At 47.2% G+C, this 12,494-nt stretch overlaps 2 protein-coding genes across 2 annotated transcripts; both read right to left on the bottom strand.

The window, feature by feature from the left end:
- Positions 1 to 1,238: 1,238 nt before the first annotated feature.
- Positions 1,239 to 3,953, bottom strand: LOC120750456 (gallinacin-9). Its single transcript, XM_058419862.1, has 2 exons — positions 3,798 to 3,953; positions 1,239 to 1,372 (listed from the first exon to the last, which is right to left on the bottom strand). The coding sequence occupies exons 1-2, from the start codon at positions 3,853 to 3,855 to the stop codon at positions 1,239 to 1,241; spliced, it is 192 nt and encodes a 63-aa protein (XP_058275845.1). The 5' UTR covers positions 3,856 to 3,953.
- A 7,684-nt stretch (positions 3,954 to 11,637) lies between these two features.
- LOC120750380 (gallinacin-10-like) lies at positions 11,638 to 12,181 on the bottom strand. The gene is made up of 2 exons (XM_040059032.2): positions 12,026 to 12,181; positions 11,638 to 11,774 (listed from the first exon to the last, which is right to left on the bottom strand). The coding sequence occupies exons 1-2, from the start codon at positions 12,081 to 12,083 to the stop codon at positions 11,638 to 11,640; spliced, it is 195 nt and encodes a 64-aa protein (XP_039914966.1). The 5' UTR covers positions 12,084 to 12,181.
- Between the last annotated feature and the right edge of the window lie 313 nt (positions 12,182 to 12,494).

Below are 12,494 nucleotides of genomic sequence, written 5' to 3' on the forward strand. Positions count from 1 at the left end.
TAAATAGAGACAGCAGAAGCAGAATCTTGTGAACGTGGTCACACGTTTCAAGCCTTTCTGCCACCCTGGGGTTTCTCTGTGTTCCAAATATTTCAGGTTGGGCTGGCAGATGCAGACCTGGGGAGGAGCACAGGACTGTCTCCTGAATCCCAGCTCTGGGCTGAAATGGCAGCTGGAACAGTCTCTAATGCTTTTCCAATTATTAATACCAATGTTACCACAAAAATCACTGCAACACGGGGCGATTTAACAGGGCTTGATGACACATGGACTTAATGTTGTTAAATAAAATGCACTTACAAATTGATTTCTATAGACAGTAAAAACAACAAAAAACACCCTGACATACATGAGCAAGTATCAGCAACATGGTTTCACAAGAACTTGCTTTTATTAGAATTGAAACTGCAAATGTCTTTGCTGGACAAGAATTCCTCCTCAGATGTTCTTGTGCTCCCGAGGGCCTCCACCCCCATGGGAAAGGCTCCCCAGGGCACTGAGGACAGGATCCATCGATGTCAAAAGATGGGGGATGTCTCAGATGTCCAGAGCTCTTGCCCGAGCGGTTAGTGAGGTGTCAGATTTAGGAGCTGGGGGTCCTGCAGAGAAAAGTCAGGTGCTTAGCCCATCCACCAAACAAATAAATTACACCTCAACACCTCAGACTGCTGGAGACATCAGGGAACACAAGAGGGTAAAGACAGCTGGAGACTCTTGTGGGGTGGACCTGTGTTTCTGGCCATAAGACAACCCAGATAAAACATAGGATGGGGCTGTCACCTCCCAGCACACACCACAGCTGCTCATTAGTGGCTGCTGATGCCCCAGAATACCAGGGACATTTTCCACTATCCCAGGTTGCTCCAAGAGTCATCCAACCCGGCCTGGAATATATTCCAGGGATGGGGAAGCCACAGCTTCTCTGTGCCAGGGCCTCCCCACCCTCACAGGGACAAATTTCTTCCTAACATCCAATCCAGATCTGCTCTCTGTCAGATTGAAGCCATTGCCCCTTGTCTTGTCACTCTTGTAAACAGTCTCTCTCTCTTTTTCTCTGGAATATTTCAACGCCACGAAGGCTCTGCCTTGTTTTCACCACACACCAACCCCAGCAATTAGCAGGTATTTTTGTAGGAGGTTGTAGGGGGCTGGAGAATGGGCTGTGATGCCCAAGAGGGGAAAAGCCCAGTGATTCTGCTTGCTTTTGGTGCAGCAGCATTTCCCCGGGGGAATTCCTCTTACCATTTGCAGCATCTTAGCTTCCCACCGCGGCAGGTCCCGATGTCAACCAGAGGAGCAGAGCAGGGCATGAAGGAGCAGGAGCCCCGGCTCTGCCGGCATGCGAGGGTGTCAGCGGCTTCCTGGCTGTAAGCTGGAAAGAAAAAAAGGCAAAACTCCTGTTTGTTTGTCCTGGCAGAGGACTGGAGGCTCGAGGTGTGAGATTTACCCGGCACTGTGCTAAGGTTTTCTCACCAAATTGGATTCCGTCCCTAATTTGAAAGGCATCTCAGGTTTAGTCCAAAGCGGGTCTGCCACATTTCAACCACTTTGTCCCAGTGATTCTCTAGTCCTTTCTCTTAATCACATATTATTCAAGGATAACATGTTTTTTATGGCACTCAGCTGATTTTAAAGCTACCATTAGACTTTGATTTCCCTTATCTCTTACATTTAAAAGCCCTGTAGTGTTTTATACATACAATCTTTAGGAAGGGATAGAATATCGGTGGCCCTTCCCCCAGAGATTCTACTGGAATTGTAACAGTCCTGCAGCCATCTCAAGGGTCACAGGTTTGGTGGGGTTTTTTAAATATAAATAATACATTTTGTAGTGCATGAAGTAGGGAAAACCCAAGAAAGCTATCCCAAAACATGTAGTACAGGTTTTGTCTCAATGGTTCTACATTTTTTCTTTGACTAGACAGGCAGTTGATGGTCTAAGAAAGCTGGTACAATTTTGAGACTACTGCAAACCAAATTAAGACAACTTCAGCTGCTTCAAAAATACCCAAATACCCTGGAATGGTACATGGGCTCCAAACCAAACCCAAACATTGCACACAGGCAATGCAGAGTTCAGGCAAAAACCAACATAACATAGTCAGGATAACATTTTTCCCAAAAACAGATGAGGTCTCCTTATCTACAGTATGCAGTCAGGACACGTGGGTGAGAATGTAAGAGAAACCTCTCATGTTGCTGGGTTACATCTTTAGTATTATTATAAGAGTTGCCTCAATAAATCCTCAGGGAATTGTTCAGGTTGGAAAAGTGTCCTTGGATCCTCCAAGACCATCAAGTCCAACCATCCCCCAGCACTGCCAAGGCCACCACTGACCCACATCCCCAAGTGCCACATCCACACGGCTTTTAAATCCCTGCAGAGATGGAGACTCCAGCACTGCCCTGGACAGCAGTGCCAGGGTTGGAGAACACTTCTGGTGAAGAAATGTTTCCTAATATCCAATCTAAACCTCCCCAGGTACAACTTGATGTCATTTTCTCTTATCCTGTCCCTTTTCTCTCGGAGCAGAGTCTGACCCGCCTCTGGCTGTCCCCTCCTGTCAGGGAGTTGTGCAGAGCCACAAGGTTCCCCCTGAGCCTCCTTTTCTCCAGGCTGAGCCCCCTTTCCCAGCTCCCTCAGCTGCTCCTGGCGCTCCAGCCCCTTCCCCAGCTCCGTTTCCTTCCCTGGACATGCTCCAGCCCCTGCAGGTCTCTCTTGTCATGAGGATCCCAGAAGTTTTCCCAGCACAGGAGGTGTCCCAGCAGTGCCAGCACAGGGGACAGGCACTGCCCTGCTCCTGCTGCCACCCCAGAGCCGTGACAGCCCAGGTGCCATTGGCTTTTTGTCCACCTGGGCACACCTGGCTCATGTCCAGCTGATGTCACCAGTGCCCCCAGGGCCTTTTCCTGTTTTCCAGCCACTCTACCCCAGCCTGGAGCTGCAGGGGTTGTTGTGAACAGCACTTGGCCTCATTGAACCTCACACAATTTGCCTCATCCCGTGGATCCAGCCTGTCCAGATCCCTCTGCAGAGTCTTCCTGCCCTCCAGCAGATCAACACTCCTGCCTAACTTGATGTAATCTAAAAATTTGGTGAGGCTACCTTCAAATCCCCTCATCTGGATCATCCTTGAAGATCTTGTACAGGACCAGCCCCAGAACTGAGCCCTGGGGAGCACCGCTGGTGACAGCCTCAGTTGGACTTAACTCCATCCCCCACACCTCTCTGGGCCAGGCCATGCTGATGGCTTTGAACCCAGTGAACAGTGCACGCATCCAAGCCAGGAGCAGCCAGTTTCTCCAGGAAAACTCTGTGGGAAATGGTGTCCAGGATTTACCAAAATCCAGCTAGATACCTAACCCACTGAATGGGACACCTTGTCATAGAGGAGATCAAGTTGGTCGAGCAGGATCAGCTTTTCATGAACCAGAGCTGGCTGTGCCTGATCCCCTGGGTGCTCTGTACATGTCACATGAAGGCACTCAAGATGAGCTGCTCCAAAACCCTTTTTTGGCACCAAGGTCAATATAGGAACTTTTTTTTTTTTTTTTTTTTTTTTTTTTTTTCTCCCCCATCTTGTCATTGTATGCTAGAAAGAAACCATCAGTATGACTATCAAGAACCTTGAATTGATAGCTTGAAAATTAGGACTATGATTAGGGAAGGGGAATTCTGATGGGAAAGCCATGGATTCCAGGAACAAAGAGGTAATCTGACCCTCAGCACTGGGATCTAGTGAACTTCCCTGCATCTTCACCCTTTCAGCCTCCATCTCATCTCTTTTCAGCCTTACCTGGAGCAGCCTGGAAGAGGAAGAAGAGAACAGCGACGAGGAAGAAAAGGATTCTCATGACTGGCAGCTGGCAGCAAGGTGTTTTCTGCAGGGATGGAGACAACACCAGTGTGAACAGAAGCTGTCCGAGACCGAGCACGGGCGGTGCCTCTGCATATAAAGGCTCTGGGACAGAACAAGGTGGGTGGAGGAGTGGCTGCCTGCGGAACAGAGAGTTCATTGCCCTGTTCCCATGGAGATTGGTGATGTAGGGAGATGTTGCAACCTCTCACGTTAGAAGATGCCCGACCCGAGCCATGACCACGTCTTGCCAGCTGACCCCAGCAGCCAAATGACCCCGTGTCAGCTGGTGGGCTGCGCCCAGGGAGGGCAGGGGATTGGAGCAGGAGGGAGGTGGGTTCCTGGGATCCGCAGGGTTGTAAACCATGCGGAACTGATGGTGCCCTGTGGCTCTTGGCCACGGTCTGGTGACAGCTTGTCCTCCACCTCAGCCACCAGGCAGGGTGAGCAAAGGAGAAAACTCCTCCTTGGAGACAGGAGCATGGAGTGACAGGGCAAGGGGAAATGGATTCAAGCCATTGAAGAGAGCAAGTTTGGAGGAGATATTCGGAAAAACTCCTTCACTGTGAGGGTGGTGAGACAATGGAACGGGTTGTCCAGAAAAGCTGTGGCTGCCTCATCCCTGGAAGTGTTCAAGGGCTTGGAGCAACCTGGCATAGTAGAAAATATTCCTACCCAGGCAGGGGCTTGGAATGTGATGATCTTTGGGGTCCTTTCCAACCCAAACCATTCTGTGATGATGAAGATGAATGCAGGAAAGGATTGGAGATTTAGTCCTTGCTTGTGTTGGAGTTGTAGGGCTGCAACAGAGGGAGACAGAGCAGGGCTGAAAGGGTCATGGATATTCCCCCTCACAGCTGTGAAACTGGTGAACATGGCAGCTGCTCCCATCTCCCAGGAGTTCTTCCAGCATGGTTCACAGCTCAGTCACTGTCTGTACCTTTTATTTGTTACTCTAGCCATGGGTTTGTACCAAACATTGCAGAAGTCACCACACAGGAAGGACTGAAGGGACACCCCTGTGTGTTTTACCATGCTGTCATAGGAGACTGATCCTAATTCCCTCCAGCAACCCCTAAGATCTGTCCTGAAAGCAATGATATCGTAGTCTGAACCTTCTTCCCAAATCTAGTCTGCATGGAGTGTCTATAATTACTCATTCTTGCACAAATGATCTTGGTTTAATGACATTTTCCCTTACTGTCAGTCACCTTGCTGAGTGAGGTTATGAAGAGACTCACGTCTCTCTGATTTCACAGATTCAACACACCAATTCCACTTCTGTGTGGTGTCTCCACCACTCTTATCACCTTATAAATTATTTCTGCTTCTGAAATTAAAATCTAATCTTTTTTTTCATGCATGTGAAGGTCCAGCCATATCTAAAATGGACGAGAAGAAGTGCCACAAGAACTCTGTAAAGGTCTCTTAACCTTTGTACTTGTCACCAAAAAATGCCATTCCTGATACGTATGGGAACTTCAAGAGAACATTTTTTTATGAAGCAAACAGGACAAACCAAAAATCATCAGTGAAACAGAGTCACAGGGGTGATTAATTATTTACTGCTTCAGCGAGAGCAGCAAACCGAAACGATGGAGAGCAGGAGCAGGGGTGAGCTCTGACTGCACACAGAGGGCAGAGAGGTCTGTGCCTGGTGAACCAGCTGCTGCAAGTTGGGTGTAGGGCATGAAAGGGCTTCATTAGTTAAAAAAAAAAAAAAAAAAAAAAAAATAATTTTAAAAAATCAGTGTATCAAGGTTAGAAACAAGCAAATTCTTCTTGTGGATGGATGAGGAGGTTGAGGAGGGGAAAGAGGATACAGATGGGAAAGAAAACAAATTCCCACACATACTTCATTGAGTCCACATCCTTGAGGAGAATGGTGAGGAAATGGATCTCCAGACCTCTGCCAGGAGCTGTGAGAGCTGGGGTGGGCAGTGATGGTTCAGGGAAAGGCCCTGTGTTTTCACACACATTATTGAGCCAGATGCACAGGCTCTAAAATGGGCTGCTGCTGTCATCTCTCCTCTGTTTCCCTCCTGGATACAGAAGTTTCAAGGAGTGAGTCATTTATATTAAATCTCTCTGTGTCCGTGCGTGCCTGGAATTTTATTTAAGGGAGTCATAGGGAACACTGACCATCTCCCGGATTCCTGATTTGTGATCAAGGACATGGACACAATCCCCCAGCCCAAACCACTCTGAGCACCTGCCCAAGGTTTCAGACAGGCAGCCCATCCACCTGCACCCTCAGCTTCACTTCTGGAAAGACAAAAAATGGGGGGAAAGCGCAGTCCATGATCTTAAAACACAGCCAGCTGTAAGGAAACCATCAAGGGTGAAGCTTACTTGTAGAAACAACAGGATTCAATGGGAAAGGGAAAAGTGCCTTTCTGCTCCTTGCACAAACTCCCTCCTGCCTGTCCTGCAGCACAAGGGGCAGGGATGTTTAATTTGGGGAGTGAGGCTGCTGAGCAAACCCTGCTGGGATTGGGCCATGATGTCACAGACGGTTCAAGGCTCTTTGGAAGCAAACAACATCAAGGAGAGGGAAGGAAAGGGGGAATGGCTCCAGCCTCCTCAGCTCCATCCCGCAGCTACAGCTGGAGAGTGGCAGCATTGCTTGTGCCAGGTCCAGGCTCCCTCCATGGAAACGTAAATGTACCTGGGATGATGACAGCCCCCGTGAAGGCTGCTTGGCACCAGGGAAAGGGAGATTGGACACAGTGCTCCACTTCTTCCTTCTTCTTGAGGACCAGGAAAAGATGTTCCAAAGAGTCTCCCATGAACAGAGAAAGCATTGAGGCTGTGACCGACAGGAAGCTCTTGACCTTGAGGTGTCTGTCAGGTTAATATTTGACCTGGCAGCCAAGCAGTGGGTGGTGAATTTTGTATGGGACCTGTCCTTTTGAAGGAAAATCATTTTGTCACCCAGAAAGTGCAAAATCATCTGTTTGGCTTACTGATCCTTCAGGGAACTTAGGAAATTTGTCTTTACACCTTGGGAAATCACCACCTGTGGTCTGTATTCTGGACTGTGGGGAAACCAGTACAAATATCTGTGGCTCTGAAGGAGTTTCCCTGCTTTTAATTACAACTGATGAGCAGCTAATCTTCCTGTTCAGAAGGGGAGAATAATTTAGCGGCAATCTCCTCTGTTCTAGCAGTAAATAAAGAGGCAGAAGCAAGAAGTGGTGTTGAGTTCCTCCGTCCCAAAGTTAAGGGCATGGAGCAAGCAGCAGAGTGAGGCACAACGTTTGCAGCCACAGTGAAGGTGACAGTGGGCAGAGGGTACACGATGTTCGTTCCCCTTGACAGAGCACTCAGCAAAGGCTGCTCATGCATAAAACTGATTTCAGTGGCGAAACTCTTCAGTTTTAGAGACTGAGGTGCCTGTCCAGGGCCAGTCATGGGACCACCTCCAGTCTATCCTGGCCATGGACCACGGCAGGGAGGGGGATAAGCCACTGATTTCACACTTTTGGAAAGCTGTATTCCAATCATCGTTTTAAAAACTGGTCTGTTCTTCAGGTCATCAAGGATGAGCTTTTCTGAGGTCCTGCATCAGCTTTGGAAGGGGAATATCAACCAAAACAACTCTGTTCTCCCATAGCTTGAACTATCAAAGAGTTTGGTTCCAGCTGCTGCCCTGGCAGCCCTCCACGGGAGGACACCAGTGGTGTCCTAGGAGGCAAGTTCTCAATAGACATGGAATGGGGAAATTCTTGGGAAGAGCTCTCAGTGGTCACTGCAGGAGAGAAACGGGGCAGGGAACTGGGATGGGAGAAGCAGATCCCTGTAGGGCCATCAACAGAGGAGAGCTGTGGGAGCTGTCTCACATGAGGCCAAGCCCAGGTCCCACTCAGGCTCACGGGGAGTGCAGAGGTGAGATGGACACTCAAGGGGCTCCGTAGAAATTGGGCACAAATGGAAGAATGAGCCTGCAGTGAAGGTGGCTGCTGAGCTGAAATGCCAGACCTTGATGGACATAAGGTGCAGCCTCCAGAGACAGAAATGGAGATGATCCCGTTTGGAATAACACCTCTCTGATTTATACACTAGAGAGGTGTTTCATTGGGGTAGGAGAGAAATCTGAGGCTCAGTCTCTTCTGAATTTTTCCAAATTTAATGCCAGAGATTTGCTTCAGGATGTTGTGGTTTAACCCAAGCCAGAAACTCGGCTTCAGGCAGCCCTTGCTCACTTCTGCCCTGCTGGAATGGGGAGAAAATCAGAAGAGTAAAAGTGAAAAAGCTTGTGGGTTGAGATAGAAAGAGATTAATAACCAAAACAAAAGCTGTGCAAGCAAAGCAGAACAAGGGATTTATTCGCCACTTCCCATGGGCAGGCAGGTGTCCAGCCATCCCCAGGAGAGCAGGAATCCACCACATGTAACAGTGACTTGGGAAGAAAAACTCCATCACTCCAATTGTCTCTTCCTTCCTTGTTCTTGTTTTATTGCTGAGCACGACCCCACATGGTCTGGAACATCCCTTGGGTCACGTGGGGCCAGCTGTCCTGGTTCTGTCCCCTCCCAACTCCCTGTCACCCCCAGCCCTCTCATTGGTGGGGTGAGGAGCAGAAAGGGCCTCAACTGAGTCCTGCTCAACCATAGCAAAAACATCCCCGAATGTTCAGCACTCTTCCCAGCACAAATCCAAACCACCATTCCATAGTGGGAAGGAAATTAAATCCATCCCAGCCAAAACCAGTGCACAGAAGGAACTTGAGGGGTGGAGAACAGATCATCAGTGTCTGTTTTGTAAGTTGGGCATGACCAGGCTATGGGCAGTGGGATGTCCTTGTTATGGTGTGTTCTTTAAATATTGAATTTTGTGACTGTTGTTGAAAACAGGTCTGATGTTTTAAAACCCAGTCTATACCTCACCCAAAATCTTGTCTCTGTGGAGTAATAGTTCAGACCCCACTGCTGCGTTAATAAATTCAGGGATGTGTGTGTGTATTTTTTAATGCACATATATTTCATATATGTGTGTGTGTATATATATACACACACACACACACATGCATATATATATATATATATAATTTGCAATAGTGCAGATGTTTATTGGTTGCCATATTGTCATAAAATTATCCTCTGTCAAGAGTTGCCTGTACAGTTCTTCCCACTCAGCTTTCACTCCTGTCATCCTAAAAGTGCTTTATTACCATCATCAAAATTGGTTGCTCTTTTAGTCATTCCCTTTCCCAAATCCCTTGGGAATATGTGAGACTGCACATGCTCACTAGCTTAAAAAATACTGTATCACTCTGAGCTTTGAGTCAGGACCAGAGAGGAAATTACTGTAACAACAAAGATCATGGGGTTTGGTTTAAGAAGACCTTTATTTTAGCATGCAAATAAAATAATAATATATATACTGCTTCACATCCTCCAAGAGCTGCATGAACTTGAAGTGATTGAACCTCCAAACACCCCTGTGAGGTAGGCTGGAATAGGTGGCCAAGGAGCTAAAGTGGCTTGAGTATTAAAAGCAAAAAGGGAGTGACTTCAGCGAGGAAAAACCCGGATCTCCAGAAGCAGTGTGCTAACAGGACATGCCCTCTGGAAGCTTCTTTTAATGCTCATTTGTAGGAGGCTTTAGACAGAGGGGGAATCCAGGAAAATCAGCTCCTCAAGGCAGTGGAAATGTTGCTGGCACAAGGGCTTTGATCCAGGAGCCTTTTCTTCTTACTCCGCCAAAACCCTGCAAGGATACAAAGGGTCTTGTTATTCTGCTGCAGTGCCGCCTCAACTCATTCTCTAAGAGCCTCAATACCTTCTGATTACCTTTCATAATGAACCTACAGGCTGTGTTCAACCTTTCAAGTTGAAAAACCTCTGTCTGTGTGTGTGTTGGGTGTGCAGGTCTGCAGATAACCAGTGCATAAGAACTGTGGCCACTGGCAAATGAGTTATATGACCACTTGTAGCGACATTTTTTATTCAGTTTACATCAAAATAAAGATTGGGGATTTGATGTAGTTACTGAACACACAAGTCTAGTGCCATCTGAAGTGCTCTGGGGTATCTGTTTGGCCTCCAGACATCTATCTTTTCTGAAAATCACTGTTTTCCCTTAGAGCTAACTCAGCCAGATACATTGATATGATTTAAATACTCCAAGGTACCTCAAGTGCCACTAAACATCTCAATGTATCCTGCTGAATCAAGCCCTTCATGTCTAAATTCAAAGACTTGTTTTCAAGCAACCTGAGCTGGAAAAAGAAATTTATATTGTACTTCAGAACACTCTGTTTGTTTTCACTTCTACTCTTGTATTGGTCAGCTCAGCTGGAAATCAAACAGCAAATATAAGAACCTTAATCCTGAACACTAACATCCATCAGTATCAGGTACATTCTTCCAGGTAAGAGTATTTCTGTAGGAAAACTACACCTGAAACCAAACTCAAGAGATCTTGTTCCTTTCCCAGGCTCAGTTTTCTTTTGGTCAAGTCTAGCAGATGTTTTGATAGAAATTGGATGTTGGAGATCTTCCATCTGCTCCTACCAGTCCATTTGCTATCAGTGGAAATTGATTCCCAAGGAGGATGAGTGGTCAGAGGAACAGAGGGATCCCATCACTCCTTTGTAAAATCATCTAATATCAGGTTCCTTCTGTTCCATTTACTTTCCTGAATTCCCAAATGCATCCTTAGCCCCTTATTCCTTAGCATCTTATTCTGCTGGCAACAAACCTGTCCTATTATTGGAATTACTTGGGTTTCCTGAAACCACCGAGGATCCCCATTTGCTGAATGAATGTAAAAAATGTTTTTTCTAGAACCATCTCATCAGATTTCTTCAGTTTCTGGGAACCTTTAAACCCTGACAACTCTATAAATAATGGGATCACAGAATAAGGAGTTCTGGAAAATTCAGACATCACAGATCTGAGCTCTCCCTTTGTTTTGAGCCAAGGTTTGTCCAGTCACATCAGTGGCTGGGGATCTGCCTGAACATCACGGCTGGGATGAATTACAGCATCACACCAGTCCTCTACCATCAGAGGTACAGGAAGAGCTCTCCTAATCTGGCACTGAATTTGGGGGGTGTGAATGTCACTGCAGCTGGCAGGGATCATCTCGTAGCCATTAAGTTATTCTAAGAATTAAGTAGCTGGAAAATGTTTTATTTTAAGCTGAAGGGCGATCCCCAAAAGCATGTTCAAAACTTTAAGGAAAAAAAATAAAAAATCTGGCTGTCAGGGAAACTCGAGACATTATTAGAGAGTGGTTTCCAAGGTCAAAAGTAAAATGCACACCCAAGTCGCCACTCACTGATAAATTCGCTCCTCTTCGCCTTTTCAAGAGCTGTGCAGTGGTGGGAGGAGGAAGGAGAGTTGGGGAGAGGTTGAGAACCAGAATTCTGTGAACACTTTTCCCCCTTTAAATGCAAATTTTCTAGGCAAATTTTAAAATAAAAACAGAGGGACGATAAAACTTTTCCCCTGATGGGTAAAAATACTGTGAAGTATTCTCATAATGATTTCTTGAAAAAAACTTCCTTTTTTTCCCCCTAAAAATTAAAAATAAAGCAAAAACCCCACAGAATTCTTGGAAATTTTGACCGTTCTGAACCCTTTGTCCCATACATGACCTCCATTGAAATTAATTTTCTCCCTGAACACACATCAACATCACACATGTTCCTCCTCCCTCTGCATTCCTCACTGAGGGTTGCCCTGCAAGCCCCCCTGGAGTCTTGCTGATTACTCAGAGAAGCAGTGGATAAAAGAGGGAACCTTCTGAGGCCCCTGAGGTGTTTTGTCACTTACTTGGAGCAGCATTTCAGCAGCCCTGAGTGGCACGTCCCTGTGGCAGCAAAGGTGGGTGGGCACGCCCCAACACGGCAGAAATTTCCCTGGCTCCGGCACTCGACGGTGTCAGCAAAAAGAGGGTCTGCTGAACCTGTGGGGAGTGGCAGGAGTTAAAACCTCAGCTTTCTGCCTGGAATGATGAGAGGTAAATGCTCAACAAATCATGAGTTGTCTTTTTTTAGCAAGAGGGGCATCCTGAGCAGGGATGCTCCTGGTCCCACCCACTGCACCATCCCCGTGGCATCAGATTTTGTCTTTCAGCTGATGGTGGCTTCTCCCCACCCCGTGAACACACTTCTGCTTGCAAACCCTTTTGCTGTTTATAGGATTTTTGCTTCTCACCTGAAGTAGCCTGGAAGAAGAGGAGGAAGACAGCGAAGAGCAGGTAGAGGACCTTCATGGCTGTCAGTTGCTTGTGGACTGTGAGGTCCTGCAAAGCACCTGAAAGACCAATGGTGTCTGCAGCTGGCTTGAGGAAGGGCTGGACCGACACCCGGTATTTATAGGGCCCGTGGGGTTGTGCAAGTGTGACAAGTCAATGAGTAACTGCCATGAACTTTCTGGAGAGGGGCTGCTTCTCCCCCTATCGCGGGTGGCAGTGAACGTGTTGCAATGCCCCGAGGGTGAATTTCCACTTCATGTGTCAGTTATATAATCTGAGCATCAGCCAAGCCTGACTGAGCTGCGCCAATTTTCGTGGCTTTTGGAAACTTCTTCCCATCACGGGCATCAGGATGGGTCGGGGGGACTTGGAAGTCGGTGACCATTGGAGTGGGGACCCAGCTTTCACCCTGGATTCATCACTCACTGA

The sequence above is a fragment of the Hirundo rustica genome, chromosome 3 (genome assembly GCF_015227805.2).
Source record: "Hirundo rustica isolate bHirRus1 chromosome 3, bHirRus1.pri.v3, whole genome shotgun sequence".
In the NCBI taxonomy this organism is placed as follows: domain Eukaryota; kingdom Metazoa; phylum Chordata; class Aves; order Passeriformes; family Hirundinidae; genus Hirundo; species Hirundo rustica.